Below are 24,521 nucleotides of genomic sequence, written 5' to 3'. Positions count from 1 at the left end.
CGCTCTAAACCTGAAATGCTAGTTTTTCAAATTAAAATATCTGATGTTGCCTCAACCAGTCTAAAGTTGTCTGTAGGAAAGAAATGAAGGAGGTAGGGCAATACTTAAGCTAAGCCATAATTGGAAGAATGTGAAAAATGAAGTGTCAGCTTGGTCAATAAAGGGCAAAGGTCAAGGGTAACTACAGCCCAAACTCTGTGGAAAATGTGCTCATTAAGACATCCAATCAGCACGCTCCTTCCAGCCTATCACATTCGTCTTCAGGCAGCATGCTGCTTCTTATGCCCTGCTCTTTGCAGTTATTACTTTTTTCTTCTTCATGTATAAAGGAGAGCTGCTATATAAATCGTTGCTCAGTCATCTGGAGCATAATGTGGTCCTTTACCTCCCCCCTTTGTCCAGTTTTCTGTGCTGGCTACACAATCATGAAACAACTACCTTGAGATTCCCTTTATAATATGTATAACAGTCTCCATAAATTACATAAAAATAAATACATAAAAAAATACACTTAATTATACTAATCTTGCAAGCAGTATGTCCACTGATTAAGTTTTCTTTTTTTCACTCTCTTTCTAAAGTAACATAGGAGCATTATTTTAAAGAAAAGTGACCCTTGAATATCACACTGCACATCATTTCAGTGTAAAAGTCACAAGGTTACCTACCTGCACCTCAGTGTTAAAATATGCTAACTATTGCCAAGTCTTCTCTAATTACTAGAGTAAGGGACCTGTGCTAAATACAGAAATTCCTCTTTAGGATCCAGTGTGACAAGTAACAATGTGTCTAAAGTTATGGTCAATAAGCTTGTAGAAGATCTCTGAACCTAAAACACACATACACATAACACGGCCTCCTGAGATAAACTAATGTTTTCATTAAATTAAATGGTCAAATTAAACATTTATGATTTAGACAGCAATTTTTTTTTTCATTCTACTTTTGTTGTCAAATCTATTTCTCCCCATATCATTAGCTACTTTCCATTAAAGCCTACTGAGGTTGTGAGGACTATATGGTAACACTGTTAATAGTAGCAACATGTTTTAATTGTGTGTGCTCTGTCTATATGGTACAAATTAAAATCTAACTCCTATTTCCCTTTAAAGATGCATAAAAGTCAAATTTAGCACTCGTTTTGTTTGCAAAGGTAAGTAGTGTGCAACGTCATCAGAAGAATATACACAGTGCTTACTTTCACATACTTGGTGAGCCACACTCAAAACAAAAAGGTAGCAAAAAACATAACTATTCCCAGAAGCATTTTTGCATACCAAAGTTTACTGGAAAATGGAATTTAATACATTTGAAATGCATTACTGTTTCTTTAAATGTATTCAAAAACTGTTATTTTTTATGACAGTGAAAATAGGGATTAAAACAAAAGCAAACAAAAACTAACTACAAAAATATACTAATGGATGTTTAGGACACAAAATCCTTGTTTATAAAATAATTGATATATTATAACCTGGTATATAAGGACTAGTACATAAAGAAGTATATACCTAAAGCAAGTTATGCTGTCTGGGATGGATAGTATGGCTTAACCATATGTTAACATATTAAATTATACCAGCTGCATTGCCACTACATTTATATTATTAGAATAAGTTATTAACAAATCAGAATTATGGCAAAAACCTAAACAAATTTCCACCAACATTTATCAGAAAGGTTCCCACAAAAGATTACAACAAGGTGATCAGGGAGAAGGTGGGATTGGTCTCAGACCTTAGATTTAGGGTTGCCACCTCAACCAATCAATGTTTTCCTGGATAGTTATGACTTACACATGCTGCAGGGTGCTCAGGGAGGACCATGAATAGTGCTGTCCAATAGCACTTTTCATGAGTTATCCAGAAGCACAATGCTGAGGTAGCAACCCAATTTATCAATTTATGTTACCCAGATTATCATAGTTAAGCTATTTTTATATGTTCATATCAGACGAAAAATAAGGCCCCACTATCCTGCAGTCTCACTCAGATTTATATGCCCATGTTAGCCCTCAGATCAGTCATGAATCTGAAGATCCTGACCATTATATGGTCATATTAGACCTCAGACCAGTACCATAGCCATGACGCCCCTGATGATCATATTATTATGTTAGAATTTAGATCAGACCCAGTCTGGTAAATTTCCAGCTTTTTAGCATATATTTTACTGATCAGCCACTTGCAATCCTGGATTGTCTTCTAAAATACACCTGGAAACTTTACTTAGCATTCCTTTTGTAGACATTTGTAGAATGTATACAAGCTGGTATCACTTTAAAGGGTAATAAATGTGGGCATAATACATTTACCATCATATAGATAGCCAATTCACAGAAAATGCTGGTGGTAATTTCGCAGAGCAGGCATTCAATGGCAGTGTAAAGTGCCACAGCTAGCAGTGCATTTTGTCTTAAAATGTGTAATATTAAAAGCTAAAAATGTGGGGGGAACTTCCGGGCAGCAGCCATCTTAGGTCGAAATATTTTGAGCTGCTCCTCTCTGCAGGATCTTTTTACCAAAATCTTTGATATATGGACTTATTTTTTATCCAAACCTTCACATTCTATTTTGGGAAGGAATTCTGCATTAATTGAGCTATATATCACACTACTCTGCAGCCCTAATATACCGGAGACTATTTTGAGGTTACGGCCTTCATATCAACCCCCCAGCCGGTATCCCTGGATGCCGACTGCGTAGCAGTTTTAGATATAAGCTGCATACACTTTACTGTTATATACATTCATCAACTGTCGGACCATACTGCCAAGCGACATGGAAATGACCACAGCAACCATTATGGAACTCACTGAGCTCCTGGATCTGCACCAAGCGGCCCTCATGGCAACTATAACTGAAGCCTTTGATTCGCTCTGCATGGCTGCAAGACAGGCGAGTAATAGAACCTCACTTAATATGGAGCCCCATGTGAGGAAAAATGACACCCGGTCCCAGACCCTATGGAGGCCCGCAAGTCCCTACAACTGGACAGGGGATAGTAAGGCGGCAAAAGCGGGAACGACACAGTCGCGTACAGAAACCGCTGCCTTGGCCCCTCTAAATGCCCCGGTGGAGACTGCTCTACCTGACTACGGAGTCGGCTTGATGGATTATTCACTGAGAGAGACACTTGTTGCCGGGATAAGCGGGGATCCTGGGGACAGCTATGTTCACTGTGTTGTACCACTGAGGCCCACAGTTCAGCTACCCACAGGATCGGGGTGCTACACGACAGATAGCTGGATGGCTCCTGGATGCTTGATAGCTCCTACATAACCGAATTGCCTGCCAACGAGTCGGCCCGACATGGTTATCCCAGAGATGGTCTCGAGCCCGAGATCAGTGGTAATGGCGGTTTCACAGCCCGCACTGTAACCCAGAGTGTAAGAGATCTACGGGTCGCCCTTTTGCAGATGAACAATGACCGCATTTTGTTTCTGGACTTGAGAGTGAAAGAAACTGGGGAAGCATAAGTGGGGAAGCATTGGTGTTAGCACACTTGGCTCTTGCCGGTCTTTCGTCACTGGGGGCCCCCATACACGGTCCCATGCAGCAATAAGCCTACCTCCTTCTGCACTGAAAAGGGTTGCAGTCTCGGCTGATAGACACGGAGTGGGGTAAATATGATGGTCGATCCGGGAATACAGACTTATGGCCAGGGCATATGCTATGTTTGTCAGTATTTTCTCGGTCAATTGAAATGTAAAATCTATCACCTTTATATTGTTTTGTGATATGCCAATTGTCTCATCATATGTTCCAGGGCTTCTGTTCTTGCAGTGAGTCTGACGGGGATAGACCAATTTTTTCTTTGTGGGATTTTAGGGGGAGCCGGAGATAATATTGTCTGGGTATTCTCCCTGTAGTAATACACTAGGGATTAGACACCTCTGCTGCAATTCATTTACCTAAGTTATTAGGCCTATATTTTAGATTGTGCTCCTGTATACTTATAGTATACTCTCCTTATAGATTTATCCTATAGGTGCCCCTACGTTCTAATAGCTAGACACCATTAACATAGCAACAAAATATATAGCAAGGCACTAACGCTAGATTTTTCTATGGTACATCTATATAGGTAATACCGCATATTGTTCCCTGATCAATTGAGCCCTTACCTGTGACGGGTGATATGAGAATTATTTTTATAAAAAAGTGGGCCACTGACCTATCTGAGATGAGATTTTTCCTGTATACTACCATTGCCATTCTTAAGAAATTTCTGAAGCTATCTTAGCTAATGGAACATTACCCCTGCTATGGAGATCCTATATTCAAATTGTATATGTGTATGTTTCTGCCTTCCTGTATGATTATTGGTGTGCTATAGCTTTAATAGTTTGATGATGCATGGTTTTCTTTCTGGTCGCTATATATCGCCCTTTTTTCATGGCCCATAAGTGGCCTACTTTTTCCAGAAGATGTTTATATAATTATAAAAGTGAGGTTATAGTTATCTTTGTTTGAATTTATCTGGATTTGAGACTGTACACTATTGTATTTATGTGAACATTATCTCAATGTCAGTGATTTTCAAGTTTTGACAATTTTACATGTACTGTATATGTTCATATATATACCTCAATAAAAATAGTTACAAAAAAAAAAAAAGCTACAAATGTATTAAACCCAACTTCATTTCCCTAAAATGAAAATTTAAGCATATTTAAAGGGATGTGAAAACCAATTTTTTTTTCTATCAGGATTCAGATAGAGCATGCAATTTTAAACTTTTTCTAATTAAAGGGACATGAAACCCAAAAATGTTCTTTTATGATTCAGATATTTTATAAATTTTTAAACAATTCTCCAATTTACTTCTTTTATCAATTTTGCTTTATTCTCTTGGTATCATTTTTATTGAAGAAGCAGCAATGCACTCCTGGGAGGTAGCTGTAAGCCAATCAAAATGGGCATACAATTTCAGCCACCAATCAGCAGCTAGCTCCAAGCTCCTTAGCCTATCTAGGTATATTTTTCAACAAAGGATAACAAGAGAATGCAGCAAATTAGATAATAGAAGTAAATTGGAAAATTGATGAAAATTGAATGTTCTATCTAAATAATGAAAGGAAAATTTTTGGGTTTAATGTCTCTTTAACTTTTATTATCAAATTTCTTTGTTCTTTTGGGTTTTTGGGTTTCATATACCTTTTTGTTTTAAAAAAATATATACATTCACACTGCTTATTAGGTTGCTTGTAGCTAAACAAAAAATGCATACTTAAAGGGACATGGTGGCAAAACACACACTGAAACATTGCTGACAAGTGTATTGCAAATATTCAAAATTGAAAATGCAATTCTGCATTTCACTTTTTACCACCGTGTCCCTTTAATAGTCAAATGTATTTTAGAATTTATCAGAAAATCTTTATATAAAAATAAACAACAAAAACAAGTTATGGATTAAACACAATACTGTATTGTACATGGATTTCAGGTTGTATGCCTGCAATTTATACTACACAATAGCAGCTCGTTATATTACGCAGAAAAAAAAAAATATGATCAGTTAAACTTGCAGAGCATGCAAATATTTTCAAGTGTAAGTTAAAGTGTTAAGAAATTCTCCCATAGGCCATTTTGAGGCCCAGAGGTAAGTTCTATGCACAGCCTAAATCCCATGTTGTGCATCTTTAATAACTGCTAAGCCTTGAAGTGCCAAAGAGGCTGAACTCATAGTTGAAATATTTAGCCAACTACTGTTCATACACTGACTCCTGCTGACTTCCCAAAAAACCTTACATGAGGTTTAGAGAAAATGAACTATACTGCAGTAATATAAAACAGGGCCCAAAGCAGCATAGCAGGAACAATTGTCTCTGCTGTGTTTAATACTTTAAAAGGGATAGTTAAGTCAAAATTAAACTTAAATAGGTTGGATAGATCATGAAATTTTAAACAATTTTCCAGTTTACTTCTATTATCAAATTTGCATAATGTTCTTGGTGTCTTTCCTAGGTGAGCTCGAAAGCATACACATGTCTTTAGCCATCTGGAAGCAGTGTTTGCAACAATGTTTATAGGAATGTTATACATAGTTGCAAACTGTTGCCATAGATTGCTAAAGACACATGGACGATCCTAGCTCCTATCAACCTACCTATGTTTACTATTCAACGAAGGAAACCAAGGGAACAAAGAAGATTTGATAATAGTCGGGAATTGGAAAGTTTTTTTAAAATTGCACGCTCTATCTGAATTATGAATGTTTCATTTTGACTTTACAGTCACTTTAAAAGAAATATTTTAGAAATATGTGAAATTTTCATACAGGTGAGATATAAAATGTTATTTTTATTTACAGACTCATCTTTGATTACATTCATATTAAGCAGGTGGGAGCAAATCATTACTACTGGAATCATAGCTTTTTTACTCTCCTTCATGTTTCAGGTCAGTGTTTTATTTTCATTATTATTATCATTTATTTGTATAGCGCCGCCAAATTCCATAGCGTTGGTTTTGCCACGCTTTAGGAGACTGGAAGGAAATGTGTAAGTGAAGAGGTGGATAAATGGCCAAAATGCGACATCAGAAAATATGCTCAAAATGGAACACCATATTTGCACTGGATACCATGTGCTACCCATTTCAAGGAATATCATCATTTTAAGGCACTGCTTTGTATGTCAGTCTGAAGAGCATTTTTTTGGTATGATATCTAGAAGGGTGAGATCTGACCCTTAGCGGAACTCTTTCTAAGACTATTTTTGAATCAGGTGTTTCTCTCTGATGGTCAAACCATTATGCATATACTTTCCAGACGTTATAGTACATCTGAAAATTAACTATTTGGATCATACACATAAAATGAAATTTCTCTCACAGAATTTTGGGGCCAATTTATCAATGTAGCATATCATGTACGACAGACATCGTAGAATGCTGTCAGCATACGCTGTCGGCATTTAACATTGCACAAGGAGTTCACCAGAACTGCTTGTGCAATGCCGCCCCCTCCAGATTCAAGGCCGCTAGCAGGGGGTGTCAATCAGCCCGATCATATAGGATTGGGCGGATTGCAGATCGCAGCCTTAGAGGCAGCAGACCAGTTATGGAAAGGGTTACATACAGGACACAAATCAGTGAAACAATAATTACTCTTCCACATTAGTAATATCAGAAAAGTATAACCCTACATATAGCATGATAAACAGACTTTTTTATTTGTGTACTCCTTCATTTGATCCTCTTCCTATGGAACATATGTATTCATCACTGACATGAAAATGAATTCACAGGAAGAAGTTTAAACTCTTCTAGTAGATGTGATTTGAGTAAAGTTTTGCCACGACCATAGACAACACAGAACTTAAGGAAACATGAAAATAACCTTTTGACTTTCAAATATTTATACAACTTAACTCTCTATTTAGCCATCTTACTAATATCTGAAAAGAAAATACACTGAAGATATTACAATAAGTAGCCAGCCACACTAGAGCTGTTAAGGACCATTCTTTATCAATGCATCATATCACTTCCTCTAAGGAAACAGCACATGTGTGCTTTATAAAATGGGAAACTCAAGAGATAACAAAGACTACAGAAACCTTCCATTCATAATGTTAACTGTTCATAATCTTTCTAAGTTAGAAAAACACAGATCCAACTGGTATGGGAAAACAATCAAACAATATTACATTTATATTTATTTAATTGTCGCCTATCTAAAGCTTCAGTATTTTTACCAGCTCATAAAAAGTATAAGATTTAGGCTATCTAGTATCCAGTAATCTATAAAATAAAATACTAACCTACTGGCCATATGTAACCACACATTTTTTTTTAACAAATAATCGCTGACCACCTAATTGATAATGAGATTTGTTGACAACTATTTTTATGATCAAACTTACCGATTAGTTGTTGCAGCCCTAATCATATACAAGTACTCAAAGACCTGACAGGTCTTGAAAAAAATAATTTATTACATTAAAAGCATACACTGAAGACAACATATATATATATATATACATATATGCTATTTACTGTATAGTTATATGCAGCCCTAGAAGAAAAATCCACTTTTTGATTAATGGTTCTAAACATTGAAACTAGAAGAGCAACAAATTTTAGCATTCATTTGGTTTAAGTGTATTTAATAGGACTCCTAAGCACTTAACAAGGTTCACTTTTATTAAATAAACACTAATTATTATGTTAAATTAAACTGTCAATTGGCTGGGGAGGAAAAATACAAATTATAAAAAAAAAAAAATCAAATTTAGATTAACAGTTTTTAAAAGGGCATATTTTAATGTTGATATGTATTTAATGTATAATGGGCGATAAAATAGTGCTTTTGCAGAAAATAATAAGTTATATAACATGTTATTTAATTTACAAAGTCCCGTAATACACCATTTGAAAACACTAAAATGATTTTTTTCTACCTTTGTTTTAATGTTACTTGAAAATCCAAGGCTCCTTGTGAGCCATTATACACATATTTATTTTAAAAGTATATGGTTGTGATAATACTTGTGAAACTGATGCGTAAGAAACCTTGTGGGTTGGCTCATTGCTACGGAAGAAGAAAGGTTCTAGATTTGTGCCAGTTTGATTGATGGTATAGCGTGTGGTTGTGTAGTGGGTTTTACATTGGTGTAAGTTCCCATCTAAAGGGGCTTGTTCTTATGTTTGCTATCTTTCTTCCCTCCTCTTGAGTTTTTCTTCTGTTTTTTTGTTTTTTTTTCTGGGTGTCTTAATTGTCAATGGTAATGACAAAGTGTTTCCAAAATATCTAAGGTAGGGTTTTATCACAATGTAGTTGTTTGTGACAGAGGTTTAATCAATTAATCTAGTATTTGTAAGTTCACAGGACAGTCATTTAATGAGCTGAAATTTCAAGGGACCGAGTCTGACATAAAGGGACTTTACACTTAAAGGGACAGTATACTGTAAAATAGTTTTCCCTTAATGTGTTTACAATTGCTTTTTTTACCAACTGCGGAGTAAAAAATGTATGAAAATTAGCTTTTTAAGGTTTATTTGTGAATATTAAAGCTCTGATTTTGTGTTTTGAAGCCACAACCTAATAAAATGGGTTGAGCTTGTAGGTATAATCAGATCTCATTACTGTATCACATTGTGTACATAAACATGTTTCTTAATCTTATAACCTTCCATAAAACAATCACCAGTACTTGGAGAGAACAATGGAAAATCAGCATTTTATTACCTTTTTCTCTGCTATATCCTACTGGGAGTATAATTTCTTCTGCTGACTGTGTTTACAAAGCTTATCTATAGCTGGGACCTGCGGCCACAAACTTTCAGAATAGGTGGGGATACCACATGCTAAATCAACTATTTCAAATGCCAATATAAGGGTAAAGGATCTACTTGTAAACAATTTAATACACTCCAGCAGGTAAAGTGGATCATTGGGAACAAATTAAAGGGGAGAAAATTTTTGAGTAAACTGTCCCTTTAAATATTTTCTATCATGGACACAACAGAGCACCTACTAAGGCCAGGGCTCGACAAACCCAGGAGCCAAGGAGCCACTGGCTCCTAGGATTTTACCTCTAGCTCCTAACCTTATGGGTTATTCTCCATATACATAAATAGAAATACCACTGTCTGGCTCCTAAAAGTTTGTCTGGCTCCTAAATATTCTTACTGGCTCCTAAATTCTAAACAGATTTGTTGACCCCTGTACTAAGCACAATATACCATATTTTTCTTTTGCATGAAAAGAGTTAGCCGTTCAATTTGATATTGAAACTATCAAGGCGTACTTGTTTGTACACAACTGATAACCATGCAAGGTTCAAATGTCTACTAGCTCGGTATAACAACTTCTAAATCTCTATTGGTGGACAGTGATTGGCCTCCAACATAACTTTTGTTTTATTTAGAAAGCAGAGAAAAAACAAAAAAAAATAATCATACAAACTATATCTAGTAATAATGGAAATATTTTGTAATACTGTATTATGGCACACAAAGCATTACCCATACAGCAATGGAACACGCCAATTTTAATTAGGAATGGAGCAAAATATAAACTTTTTTGCTCTTTAAAATTACATGACTTCCAAAAAAAACATATGTCTCAAGAAAAAGGTGCCAAAACCATATTTTGCTTTGTTCAGAGCTGCAAGAAACGAAATATTTTTGGTAATATAGCATAAATAAATATGCAGGAATGCATCATATTTTTATTCAGTATATTCTGAAATCTTCTTGCACAACACTAAACAATAACACACAAAAAGCAACAAGAATGAACAAACATAACAATTATGTAATTTGTTAGAACACAAAACAAATAACGGATTTGCAAATTCAATGAAATAAGCACTAAAAAGTAAACACTAAAAGCACAAAACACACTTTAAACCAAATGAAGCTAGAAATTGGAAAACAGGCATTATATAGCAATTTTAAGTAATATCTACTGAGATAAATATAGATTCTATTTTTGTTAACAAATTATTTCCACTGAACTGCAGCTTCAGTTTTAAACGTACAGCCAAGCACTATATCATTATAATCTCAAGCAATTTCTAATAACCATTAAATATAACCCAAAATATTTGTACATGTACTGTAGAAAGACTAGAGCGACAGATAAAAGTACTTTTTCATGACATATGTTTTAAGACAAAATTCCTACCTTGTTCACTGCTGTTGTCCCCGCTGTGCGATGTATGCCCCCCACTGGAAGGTCCTGGGGTACCCCCAGACCGAGTTGAAGCTGTGTCATCATGATCTCTGCTCCAAGAAGGCTGCGGAAATTCATTGAAACATGATAAGTGAAAAATGTTTCAAAAACTTTTGTTTTGTGCATATATTTAACGAGAAACAATTTAATGTGCAAATTTAAAAGGAAAAAAATGCCAAATGACTCTACATTCGTTTCTTTCACTAAACTAAACTACATAGATATCTCATAATTGCATGCTGAATTACCATTGAAAACAGAAACATTCCAGCAAAGGAGCAAAATGATTGCTGCTAGCTTCTGATTATATATTTAGCAGCAACAAACCCTCTGGCATAACAGTCTGTTACTCTGAAAATGCAAAATGAGAGTGGTCTTTGATACTGCAGTTTATATAGTCTTAGACACTGATACATCACAGACGACAAGCATAGAAGAGCTTTTAAGATTTGGACACAATTAGGCCTGGGTCTGTAATAGGCAATATTTGTCAGCTGTTTGCCGGATGGTATGTGGCAAATGGACTAGGCATGGGGACAAAAAGGATAGAGAACAACAATGGCTTCACATGGTCTATGTACACTCAGCCCCATGCCGAGCCTCCTTGTACTATTGAACAGAAAACAGATGTTAGTTCTTATCACTGGGTGAATTTGAAAGTAACATTCAGATAGGAAAAATTGGCTGTAAATTAAATTCTTAGAGAAAACAATCATGGCAGCACTCCTCCCAGTTCTCTTTTTATCTCTAGAAAAGATTTTAATTAGCTTTTAGTACTAGCTTTTAAAAACATCTAAGTGAGTCACTTGGTCATCCTACACAGATTTTCATGCATAATGGAACAGTTTGCTCCTACAAAGAGCGTTGTTACCTTTTGTTTTGTTTTTAATTCATTTTTCAAACAAATTTGCTCTTTTATTCAAGAAACACAGTTGGGGATTATTTGATATTAACAGAATGTAGCTGATATTTCAGTACATCGTAAAACACAAGTAATGAGTTTAATAAAAATAAATAAATATATAAAAAGGTCTGGAAATTTTAGAGGAAAACTAAAGATGAACCAAGCAGTTCAATACTTTAGCATCTCCCAGTAACTAAAAATAGGGCCCAAAGCAAAAATGTATTTATTCCCTCTTGATCTGCTTTTTACTTATCAATATTTATGCTCTCATACCATGCCAGAAAGCACATGAAAAAATAAATAAAAGGAGCTCCCGCGAATATTCTAACCACCGTCAATTGCACTGGTGATTCAGAGGCTGGTAGAAAGATATGTGAACTGTTAGAGAAATGCTTTTAACAAATATTCACTCTACAGCATGCCAGAAGAATGCTGTAAGAGGTAATCTGGAACACATGCTAAGAATGCAAACAGTTAATGCATAAATTTTCAGTTTGTACAACTGCAGATTTAAAAGGGGGACTTGTTTATTCAGAGCTCTGCAAAAAGAATGGTACAGCACCCAGGGGACAGACAATGCCAGGCACAAAGCCCTGGTGCCTCAACATGTAAAAGGATGTTTTTCTATGTGCTACAAATCCCACTTGAAAATATAATTAGAAGAAGAAAATGGCAAACTATTGCATTAACTGTAATTGAACAAAAGACCAGCAAGGCATGTGGGAGGCAGTAGAAACCCGTGGGAGTTCTGTGATGCATCAGATCTTAGGAGTGACATCTCCAGAGCACTTTCATTCTATTTATGTTGTCCCTCACTACTATTGTCGACTGGCGATCTGACTTGTAATTAATAGAAAATCTGGAGATAACAAGCTAAAAATATAGGCCAGCGGGCTAACCTCGGCACAAATGTGTTGATTAATCTGATTAACAGTGCAATTCAGAAGAATGTGGCATAAAATAAAGAACTATACTAATCTACACAGGAAACTCTGCTCTTTAATTGAGGCAGAATAAAGTCAAAAATAAACTTTCATGATTCAATAAAAAAAAAAATGTGCCCAATGTTTTTTTTATTTACACACTTTCTGCTGCACCAATTCATGTGAGAATGTGCAAGTTTTCACAGTATATACATATGTGTTTTGTGATTGGCTGGTGGCTGTCACATGATATAGGGGCAGGCAAAATATAAGTAACTCACATTTATTAGAAAATAGTAATCCAACACTCCAACACTCATTTGAAAGTGTTTTTGCATTGTCTTTTTATTATACATTTGTTGATTATGCAATTCTAACATATTTCATAGTAATTTAATGCAACACCACACAATATATTCACTATATTTTAATGAGCTCTGCTGATTTATTCAGCAGCATCTCATCTCACTCACACACACGTTTCCATTAAGAAGGGATGTAGATTATTTCAATGCTTAATTGTTGGGTAAATTCAATTTTGCACATTCTATTCTGCACAGCTTTAGCTAAGGTTCTTAAATCTTTAGCACTGAGCCCTGAGCCTAGCGTTTGTGATCTGCGCCTACCTTTTTTTCATCCCCATTTTTCTTCCTCCATCACTTAATTCACCATGAAAAGATTTTCCTTGCTGGAAATTCTGATTCTGCTATGATCTGTGAAGCATTCCGATTCATTGCATTTTCATTGTGTTTGGTCTTAGATGCTGGGCTCCACTTTTCTCACAGCTATAGCCACATTATACAGGCACTCATGCAAGAAATGTTGAATTGCACCTCAGTTTATCAAAATTGTGTGTAACACTCACTTAACCTGTATGTTTAATTTTGGTATTCACCAGAGATTGCTGCTCAAATGCTCAGTACAGATTTTATAAGAAGTGTTTTATGCAGCTGAAGATGGTTTAGGAAAAAGAGCATTTTTCTTTTTCTTTTTGACTCAGTTTTAAAAACCCTTTGATCTTGTTATTTATTTTCTTAGAATAAAAAATAGCTATCACAAAATAGTCTGAATAGTTATTATTATATTAGCTGCATAGACTATCAATTTATTAAAAAAATAAAATAATCCCAACACTTTTATGGGGCATTCATAAGTAGTAAAGTATAAAAAAAACCTTCCAAATTCTTTATAGACAAAATGTTAAGAGAAATTATAAATGGTATGTGTTTTGCAGCTTATAGTATACCCAAAATGTAATTCCATATAAAAGATTTAAATTATGCATAGTGAAAATATTTTCTAATTATTTAATTTTAATTTTGTTTCTGTAAATAAAATGTAGTGCATTCTGTAGAATTCAGAATCATAACCCACCTACACCCTGCACAGTGATTGCTTGATATGTGTAGAAGGATTTATAGTTCAAATAAATGTATATCTATCAGCGCCACAATAATACCATGCAAGCTATATATGATATAGGCGGAGACTCCCAACCAGACTCCAAAGTTAAAAGAAATGCCAGATGAGGGTTGAGTTGCTAAAGATGGTTTCCACGACTAGGAATGTATATTACATAAAGGTCAATATATTATATTGTATTACACAACAAATATATATAAAACCATGTGAAAAAACAGAATTTATGTTTACCTGATAAATTACTTTCTCCAACGGTGTGTCCGGTCCACGGCGTCATCCTTACTTGTGGGATATTCTCTTCCCCAACAGGAAATGGCAAAGAGCCCAGCAAAGCTGGTCACGTGATCCCTCCTAGGCTCCGCCTACCCCAGTCATTCGACCGACGTTAAGGAGGAATATTTGCATAGGAGAAACCATATGGTACCGTGGTGACTGTAGTTAAAGAAAATAAATTATCAGACCTGATTAAAAAAAACAGGGCGGGCCGTGGACCGGACACACCGTTGGAGAAAGTAATTTATCAGGTAAACATAAATTCTGTTTTCTCCAACATAGGTGTGTCCGGTCCACGGCGTCATCCTTACTTGTGGGAACCAATACCAAAGCTTTAGGACACGGATGAAGGGAGGGAGCAAATCAGGTCACCTAAATGGAAGGCACCACGGCTTGCAAAACCTTTCTCCCAAAAATAGCCTCAGAAGAAGCAAAAGTATCAAACTTGTAAAATTTGGTAAAAGTGTGCAGTGAAGACCAAGTCGCTGCCCTACATATCTGATCAACAGAAGCCTCGTTCTTGAAGGCCCATGTGGAAGCCACAGCCCTAGTGGAATGAGCTGTGATTCTTTCGGGAGGCTGCCGCCCGGCAGTCTCGTAAGCCAATCTGATGATGCTTTTAATCCAAAAAGAGAGAGAGGTAGAAGTTGCTTTTTGACCTCTCCTTTTACCGGAATAAACAACAAACAAGGAAGATGTTTGTCTAAAATCCTTTGTAGCATCTAAATAGAATTTTAGAGCGCGAACAACATCCAAATTGTGCAACAAACGTTCCTTCTTTGAAACTGGTTTCGGACACAGAGAAGGTACGATAATCTCCTGGTTAATGTTTTTGTTAGAAACAACTTTTGGAAGAAAACCAGGTTTAGTACGTAAAACCACCTTATCTGCATGGAACACCAGATAAGGAGGAGAACACTGCAGAGCAGATAATTCTGAAACTCTTCTAGCAGAAGAAATTGCAACTAAAAACAAAACTTTCCAAGATAATAACTTAATATCAACGGAATGTAAGGGTTCAAACGGAACCCCCTGAAGAACTGAAAGAACTAAATTGAGACTCCAAGGAGGAGTCAAAGGTTTGTAAACAGGCTTAATTCTAACCAGAGCCTGAACAAAGGCTTGAACATCTGGCACAGCGGCCAGCTTTTTGTGAAGTAACACAGACAAGGCAGAAATCTGTCCCTTCAGGGAACTTGCAGATAATCCTTTTTCCAAACCTTCTTGAAGGAAGGATAGAATCCTAGGAATCTTAACCTTGTCCCAAGGGAATCCTTTAGATTCACACCAACAGATATATTTTTTCCAAATTTTGTGGTAAATCTTTCTAGTTACAGGCTTTCTGGCCTGAACAAGAGTATCGATAACAGAATCTGAGAACCCTCGCTTCGATAAGATCAAGCGTTCAATCTCCAAGCAGTCAGCTGGAGTGAAACCAGATTCGGATGTTCGAACGGACCCTGAACAAGAAGGTCTCGTCTCAAAGGTAGCTTCCAAGGTGGAGCCGATGACATATTCACCAGATCTGCAAACCAAGTCCTGCGTGGCCACGCAGGAGCTATCAAGATCACCGACGCCCTCTCCTGATTGATCCTGGCTACCAGCCTGGGGATGAGAGGAAACGGCGGGAACACATAAGCTAGTTTGAAGGTCCAAGGTGCTACTAGTGCATCCACTAGAGCCGCCTTGGGATCCCTGGATCTGGACCCGTAGCAAGGAACTTTGCAGTTCTGACGAGAGGCCATCAGATCCATGTCTGGAATGCCCCACAGCTGAGTGACTTGGGCAAAGATTTCCGGATGGAGTTCCCACTCCCCCGGATGCAATGTCTGACGACTCAGAAAATCCGCTTCCCAATTTTCCACTCCTGGGATGTGGATAGCAGACAGGTGGCAGGAGTGAGACTCCGCCCATAGAATGATTTTGGTCACTTCTTCCATCGCCAGGGAACTCCTTGTTCCCCCCTGATGGTTGATGTACGCAACAGTTGTCATGTTGTCTGATTGAAACCGTATGAACTTGGCCCTCGCTAGCTGAGGCCAAGCCTTGAGAGCATTGAATATCGCTCTCAGTTCCAGAATATTTATCGGTAACAGAGATTCTTCCCGAGACCAAAGACCCTGAGCTTTCAGGGATCCCCAGACCGCGCCCCAGCCCATCAGACTGGCGTCGGTCGTGACAATGACCCACTCTGGTCTGCGGAATGTCATCCCTCGTGACAGGTTGTCCAGGGACAGCCACCAACGGAGTGAGTCTCTGGTCCTCTGATTTACTTGTATCTTCGGAGACAAGTCTGTATAGTCCCCATTCCACTGACTGAGCATGCACAGTTGTAATGGTCTTAGATGAATGCGCGCAAAAGGAACTATGTCCATTGCCGCTACCATCAACCCGATCACTTCCATGCACTGAGCTATGGAAGGAAGAGGAACGGAATGAAGTATCCGACAAGAGTCTAGAAGTTTTGTTTTTCTGGCCTCTGTCAGAAAAATCCTCATTTCTAAGGAGTCTATTATTGTTCCCAAGAAGGGAACCCTTGTTGACGGAGATAGAGAACTCTTTTCCACGTTCACTTTCCATCCGTGAGATCTGAGAAAGGCCAGGACAATGTCCGTGTGAGCCTTTGCTTGAGGAAGGGACGACGCTTGAATTAGAATGTCGTCCAAGTAAGGTACTACAGCAATGCCCCTTGGTCTTAGCACAGCTAGAAGGGACCCTAGTACCTTTGTGAAAATCCTTGGAGCAGTGGCTAATCCGAAAGGAAGCGCCACGAACTGGTAATGTTTGTCCAGGAATGCGAACCTCAGGAACCGATGATGTTCCTTGTGGATAGGAATATGTAGATACGCATCCTTTAAATCCACCGTGGTCATGAATTGACCTTCCTGGATGGAAGGAAGAATAGTTCGAATGGTTTCCATCTTGAACGATGGAACCTTGAGAAACTTGTTTAAGATCTTGAGATCTAAGATTGGTCTGAACGTTCCCTCTTTTTTGGGAACTATGAACAGATTGGAGTAGAATCCCATCCCTTGTTCTCTTAATGGAACAGGATGAATCACTCCCATTTTTAACAGGTCTTCTACACAATGTAAGAATGCCTGTCTTTTTATGTGGTCTGAAGACAACTGAGACCTGTGGAACCTCCCCCTTGGGGGAAGTCCCTTGAATTCCAGAAGATAACTTTGGTAGACTATTTCTAGCGCCCAAGGATCCAGAACATCTCTTGCCCAAGCCTGAGCGAAGAGAGAGAGTCTGCCCCCCACCAGATCCGGTCCCGGATCGGGGGCCAACATTTCATGCTGTCTTGGTAGCAGTGGCAGGTTTCTTGGCCTGCTTACCCTTGTTCCAGCCTTGCATTGGTCTCCAAGCTGGCTTGGCTTGAGAAGTATTACCCTCTTGCTTAGAGGACGTAGCACTTTGGGCTGGTCCGTTTCTACGAAAGGGACGAAAATTAGGTTTATTTTTTGCCTTGAAAGGCCGATCCTGAGGAAGGGCGTGGCCCTTACCCCCAGTGATATCAGAGATAATCTCTTTCAAGTCAGGGCCAAACAGCGTTTTCCCCTTGAAAGGAATGTTAAGTAGCTTGTTCTTGGAAGACGCATCAGCCGACCAAGATTTCAACCAAAGCGCTCTGCACGCCACAATAGCAAACCCAGAATTCTTAGCCGCTAACCTAGCCAATTGCAAAGTGGCGTCTAGGGTGAAAGAATTAGCCAATTTAAGAGCATTGATTCTGTCCATAATCTCCTCATAAGGAGAAGAATCCCTATCGACCGCCTTTATCAGCTCATCGAACCAGAAACATGCGGCTGTAGCGACAGGGACAATGCATGAAATTGGTTGTAGAAGGTAACCCTGCTGAACAAACATCTTTTTAAGCAAACCTTCTAATTTTTTATCCATAGGATCTTTGAAAGCACAACTATCCTCTATGGGTATAGTGGTGCGTTTGTTTAAAGTGGAAACCGCTCCCTCGACCTTGGGGACTGTCTGCCATAAGTCCTTTCTGGGGTCGACCATAGGAAACAATTTTTTAAATATGGGGGGAGGGACGAAAGGAATACCGGGCCTTTCCCATTCTTTATTAACAACGTCCGCCACCCGCTTGGGTATAGGAAAAGCTTCTGGGAGCCCCGGCACCTCTAGGAACTTGTCCATTTTACATAGTTTCTCTGGGATGACCAACTTGTCACAATCATCCAGAGTGGATAATACCTCCTTAAGCAGAATGCGGAGATGTTCCAACTTAAATTTAAATGCAATCACATCAGGTTCAGCTTGTTGAGAAATGTTCCCTGAATCAGTAATTTCTCCCTCAGACAAAACCTCCCTGGCCCCATCAGACTGGGTTAGGGGCCCTTCAGAAATATTATTATCAGCGTCGTCATGCTCTTCAGTATCTAAAACAGAGCAGTCGCGCTTACGCTGATAAGGGTTCATTTTGGCTAAAATGTTTTTGACAGAATTATCCATTACAGCCGTTAATTGTTGCATAGTAAGGAGTATTGGCGCGCTAGATGTACTAGGGGCCTCCTGAGTGAGCAAGACTCGTGTAGACGAAGGAGGGAATGATGCAGTACCATGCTTACTCCCCTCACTTGAGGAATCATCTTGGGCATCATTGTCATTGTCACATAAATCACATTTATTTAAATGAATAGGAATTCTGGCTTCCCCACATTCAGAACACAGTCTATCTGGTAGTTCAGACATGTTAAACAGGCATAAACTTGATAACAAAGTACAAAAAACGTTTTAAAATAAAACCGTTACTGTCACTTTAAATTTTAAACTGAACACACTTTATTACTGCAATTGCGAAAAAACATGAAGGAATTGTTCAAAATTCACCAAATTTTCACCACAGTGTCTTAAAGCCTTAAAAGTATTGCACACCAAATTTGGAAGCTTTAACTCTTAAAATAACGGAACCGGAGCCGTTTTTAACTTTAACCCCTTTACAGTCCCTGGTATCTGCTTTGCTGAGACCCAACCAAGCCCCAAGGGGAATACGATACCAAATGACGCCTTCAGAAAGTCTTTTCTAAGTATCAGAGCTCCTCTCACATGCGACTGCATGCCATGCCTCTCAAAAACAAGTGCGCAACGCCGGCGCGAAAATGAGGCTCTGCCTATGCTTTGGGAAAGCCCCTAAAGAATAAGGTGTCTAAAACAGTGCCTGCCGATATTATATATCAAAATACCCAGATAAAATGATTCCTCAAGGCTAAATATGTGTTAATAATGAATCGATTTAGCCCAGAAAGAGTCTACAGTCTTAATAAGCCCTTTTTGAAGCCCTTATTTACGATCGTAATAAACATGGCTTACCGGATCCCATAGGGAAAATGACAGCTTCCAGCATTACATCGTCTTGTTAGAATGTGTCATACCTCAAGCAGCAAGAGACTGCTCACTGTTCCCCCAACTGAAGTTAATTGCTCTCAACAGTCCTGTGTGGAACAGCCATGGATTTTAGTGACGGTTGCTAAAATCATTTTCCTCATACAAACAGAAATCTTCATCTCTTTTCTGTTTCTGAGTAAATAGTACATACCAGCACTATTTTAAAATAACAAACTCTTGATTGAATAATAAAAACTACAGTTAAACACTAAAAAACTCTAAGCCATCTCCGTGGAGATGTTGCCTGTACAACGGCAAAGAGAATGACTGGGGTAGGCGGAGCCTAGGAGGGATCATGTGACCAGCTTTGCTGGGCTCTTTGCCATTTCCTGTTGGGGAAGAGAATATCCCACAAGTAAGGATGACGCCGTGGACCGGACACACCTATGTTGGAGAAAAGTATTTAAAAAGGTAAAAGACTTAAAAATGTAAAAAAGTTAAAAATAGTTAAAAAATGGTTAAAAATAGGGATAATTGATGCAATTTTAAATTGCATTAAACAATCATTTTATTAACATAAATTTACAATTCAAAATAGGTTAAACAATCTAATGAAATGTCCCATACAATGTCCAAGAAGTAATGTCCTATGTAACATACAGATAATTAAGTCCCATACCAAAATGTCCAAAATAAGTGTTCAAAGTTAGTGTCCAAAAAATATAGTAGAGTGTCCAAAGTTGGTGTAAAAATCAAAAAAATTGTGGAGAAAAAAATGTGAAAATATAAATTGTGAAAAAATGAAAAATATATAAAAATGTAAAAATATATGAGTTGTGATCAGCAACCCATATGAGAAGTATATAATATATGTGATAGTACACCTTCACGATATCAATTCACTATCACATATATTATATACTTCTCATATGGGTTGCTGATCACAACTCATATATTTTTACATTTTTATATTTTTATATATTTTTCATTTTTTTACAATTTATATTTTCACATTTTTTTCTCCACAATTTTTTTATTTTTACACCAACTTTGGACACTCTACTATATTTTTTGGACACTAACTTTGAACACTTATTTTGGACATTTTGGTATGGGACTTAATTATCTGTATGTTACATAGGACATTACTTCTTGGACATTGTATGGGACATTTCATTAGATTGTTTAACCTATTTTGAATTGTAAATTTATGTTAATAAAATGATTGTTTAATGCAATTTAAAATTGCATCAATTATCCCTATTTTTAACCATTTTTTAACTATTTTTAACTTTTTTACATTTTTAAGTCTTTACCTTTTTAAATACTTTTTTCACATGGTTTTATATATATTTGTTGTGTAATACAATATAATATATTGACCTTTATGTAATATACATTCCTAGTCGTGGACACCATCTTTAGCAACTCAACCCTCATCTGGGGGCAGTGTAGCGCTGTATCTTGGCATTTATTTTCACTGATATGTGTAGAAGCACATTTATATATTTCCCATGAATCATTATACTTTACTGCTCATTGACCGATTGGGACCGTTCCAACAGGAAAAAAAAAAATCTTTACAATTATTTATTTTGAATTTTGTTTCTATAAATAAAATGTATAAGATGTAGTGTTTTATTCACTGGCCCCTATCAAATATTGATAAGTAAAAAGTAGAATCCTAACCCACCTACACCCTGTACAGTGATTGCTTGATATGTGGAGAAACACACTCAACATACTCAAGAGACCGTGTGTGTGTGTATATGTGTATATGTGTATATATATATATATATATATATATATATACACAGTATATATATATATATATATATATATATATATATATATATATATATATATATATATATATATATATATATATATATATATATACAGTATCTCACAAAAGTGAGTACACCCTCACATTTTTGTAAATATTGTATTATATCTTTTCATGTGACAACACTGAAGAAATGACACTTTGCTACAATGTAAAGTAGTGAGTGTACAGCCTGTATAACAGTGTAAATTTGCTGTCCCCTCAAAATAACTCAACACACAGCCATTAATTTGTCTAAACCATTGGCAACAAAAGTGAGTACACCCCTAAGTGGAAATGTCTAAATTGGGCCCAATTAGCCATTTTCCCTTCCGGGTGTCATGTGACTCGTTAGGTGTTACAAGGTCTCAGGTGTGAATGGGAAGCAGGTGTGTTAAATTTGGTGTTATCGCTCTCACACTCTCTCATACTGGTCACTGAAGTTCAACATGGCACCTCATGGCAAATAACTCTCTGACTATCTGAAAAAAAAAAGAATTGTTGCTCTACATAAAGATGGCCTAGGCTATAAGAAGATTGCCAAGACTCTGAAACTGAGCTCCAGCACAGTAGGCAAGACCATACAGCTGTTTCACAGGACAGGTTCCACTCAGAACAGGCCTTGCCATGGTCGACCAAAGAAGTTGAGTGCACGTGCTCAGCTTCATATCCAGAGGTTGTCTTTGGGAAATAGACATATGAGTGCTGCCATCATTGCTGCAGAGGTTGAAGGGGTGGGGAGGGGTCAGCCTGTCAGTGCTCAGACCATACGCCGCACACTGCATCAAATTGGTCTGCATGGCTGTCGTCCCAGAAGGAAGCCTCTTCTAAAGATGATGCACATGAAAGCCCGCAAACAGTTTTCTGAAGACAAGCAGACTAAGGACATGGATTACTGGAACCATTTCCTGTGGTCTGATGAGACCAAGATAAACTTATTTGGTTCAGATGGTGTCAAGCGTGTGATGGTGGCAACCAGGTGAGGAGTACAAAGACAAGTTTGTCTTGCCTACAGTCAAGCATGGTGGTGGGAGTGTCATGGTCTGGCCTGCATGAGTGCTGCCAGCACGGGGGAGCTACAGTTCATTGAGGGAACCATAAATGCCAACATGTACTGTGACATAATGAAGCAGAGCATGATCCCCCACACCTACAAGACAACCACTGCCTTGCTAAAGAAGCTGAGGGTAAAGGTGATGGACTGGCCAAGCATGTCTCCAGACCTAAACCCTATTGAGCATCTGTGGGGCATCCTCAAACGGAAGGTGTGGGAGCGCAAGGTCTCTAACATCCACCAGCTCGGTGATGTCACGATGGAGTGGAAGAGGACTCCAGTGGCAACCTGTGAAGCTCTGGTGAACTCCATGCCCAAGAGGGTTAAGGCAGTGTTGGAAAATAATGGTGGCCACACAAAATATTGACACTTTGGGCCCAATATAGACATTTCCACTTAGGGGTGTACTCACTTTTGTTGCCAACGGTTTAGACATTAATGGCTGTGTGTTGAGTTATTTTGAGGGGACAGCAAATTTACACTGTTATACAGGCTGTACACTCACTACTTTACATTGTAGCAAAGTTTAATTTCTTCAGTGTTGTCACATGAAAAGATATAATAAAATATTTACAAAAATGTGAGTTGTGTACTCACTTTTGTGAGGTACTGTGTATATATATATATATATATATATATATATATATATATATATATATATATATATATATATATATATATATATATATATATATATATAAAATGGAAATGGACTTCACTCTCAAACCGGACTGGGTACACACACCCTAACAATACAAAACTCACAGCCCTTGGTGCTCACCAGCACTCAGACAGCTGCAAGCTTTAAGTGACTTAGGCAGTTAACCCCAGACAAGCCTCGGTGCAAAATCCATAGGGAAAATTACATAACACAATTATTAACACAACACATAGAAAGTCTGCTTCTCTCTTACAAGCACACAGCTAGATTACATACAAAATGTAAGAGTTAGTTACAGCATTTGTCCAAATAGTAATAGGCCAAGGACCATGTCAAGGTCTCTTCCTCTACTGAAAGCTTGCAGCTGGCTGTGAGTTTTATAGTGTCATGAAGTGTATCCAGTCCGTTTTGAGAGTGCACTGCATTTCTGTGTTTTGCATGTGTCTAGGGCATGTGTCACCCTTGTTTGTAACTCATTCTGCCTTGTTGAAGGCATGCAGGTTAGGGACCCAGGGAGGAAGAGACCTGGGAGGAAGAGGTCCTGGGCCTATCACCATTTGGCCAAATGCTGTAACTAACTTTTCCATTTTGCTTTTAATCTAGCTGTGTGCTTGCAAGAGAGCACCAGAATTTCTATGTTTCTATATAAAAGTTACTGAACTAGTAACTTTTCCTCTGGACTAGTAATTTTTCTCCTCTGAGAAGTAAACTATAGTAACTATAGTGATATTATTCAACTCATATTGGAAATTAACACTTTGTGCCTAATTATCTAAATCTCTCTGTGAGGTAATCTAAGCAGTCTCGTCAGTCCTGCTAGGTCATTCAAACAGTTTAAGAAAGATAACTTCATCTAGCCATGCATAGTTTTGGATGTGAAGGAGAGAAACATATGTTACAATATAATGCTCAAAAAATGCTCCCAAATATTTTGCGTGATTTCTCTGCATGGCGGCGAGTTTTTGATCATCAAGCCCTTGATCATTTCAAAAGCACTTTATACTTAGAAATCCTCAGTTTTGATTTAAAAAAAAAACTTTTAAAATTATTCAAGCTATAGCAGTTCTAAATTACTACTAATACTTTCTATAGGAATTGGGGCAAATTATAAACCAACAAGAATCTTGAGAAGTCAAATACAGACTTTTTCAGGTGTCAGCCAATGATGTTTTGATATGGATTTATGTAAATAAAACAGTACAACATTTAGACAGGAGCAACATTCTAGGAGCTGTGGCTTCCTGGGTTCTGGGATTTATGAAGCCCTGATTTACAAGATACTGCTGAAATAACTTATTATAATATCTTTACAATTAACAACATTAACATTTCCCGTTTTATTTGCCAATACAACTATTAATCTCCAGAAAGGCTGCTGCTTTCAAATCACCAGAGAATAAATGGGCATTTTACAAGGAGTG

General features: G+C 37.5%; 1 protein-coding gene across 2 annotated transcripts in view; it reads right to left on the bottom strand.

The window, feature by feature from the left end:
• MEIS1 (Meis homeobox 1) overlaps positions 1–24,521 on the bottom strand; it is a 199,460-nt gene that overhangs the window by 146,037 nt on the left and 28,902 nt on the right. For both annotated transcript variants that reach the window (XM_053712097.1, XM_053712098.1), the window contains exon 7: positions 10,642–10,753. In XM_053712097.1, the coding sequence (XP_053568072.1) occupies positions 10,642–10,753 (112 nt within the window). The remainder of the gene's footprint in view (positions 1–10,641; positions 10,754–24,521) is intronic.

The sequence above is a fragment of the Bombina bombina genome, chromosome 4 (assembly GCF_027579735.1).
Source record: "Bombina bombina isolate aBomBom1 chromosome 4, aBomBom1.pri, whole genome shotgun sequence".
Lineage (NCBI taxonomy): Eukaryota > Metazoa > Chordata > Amphibia > Anura > Bombinatoridae > Bombina > Bombina bombina.
This window is presented reverse-complemented; position numbering and strand designations above follow the sequence as displayed.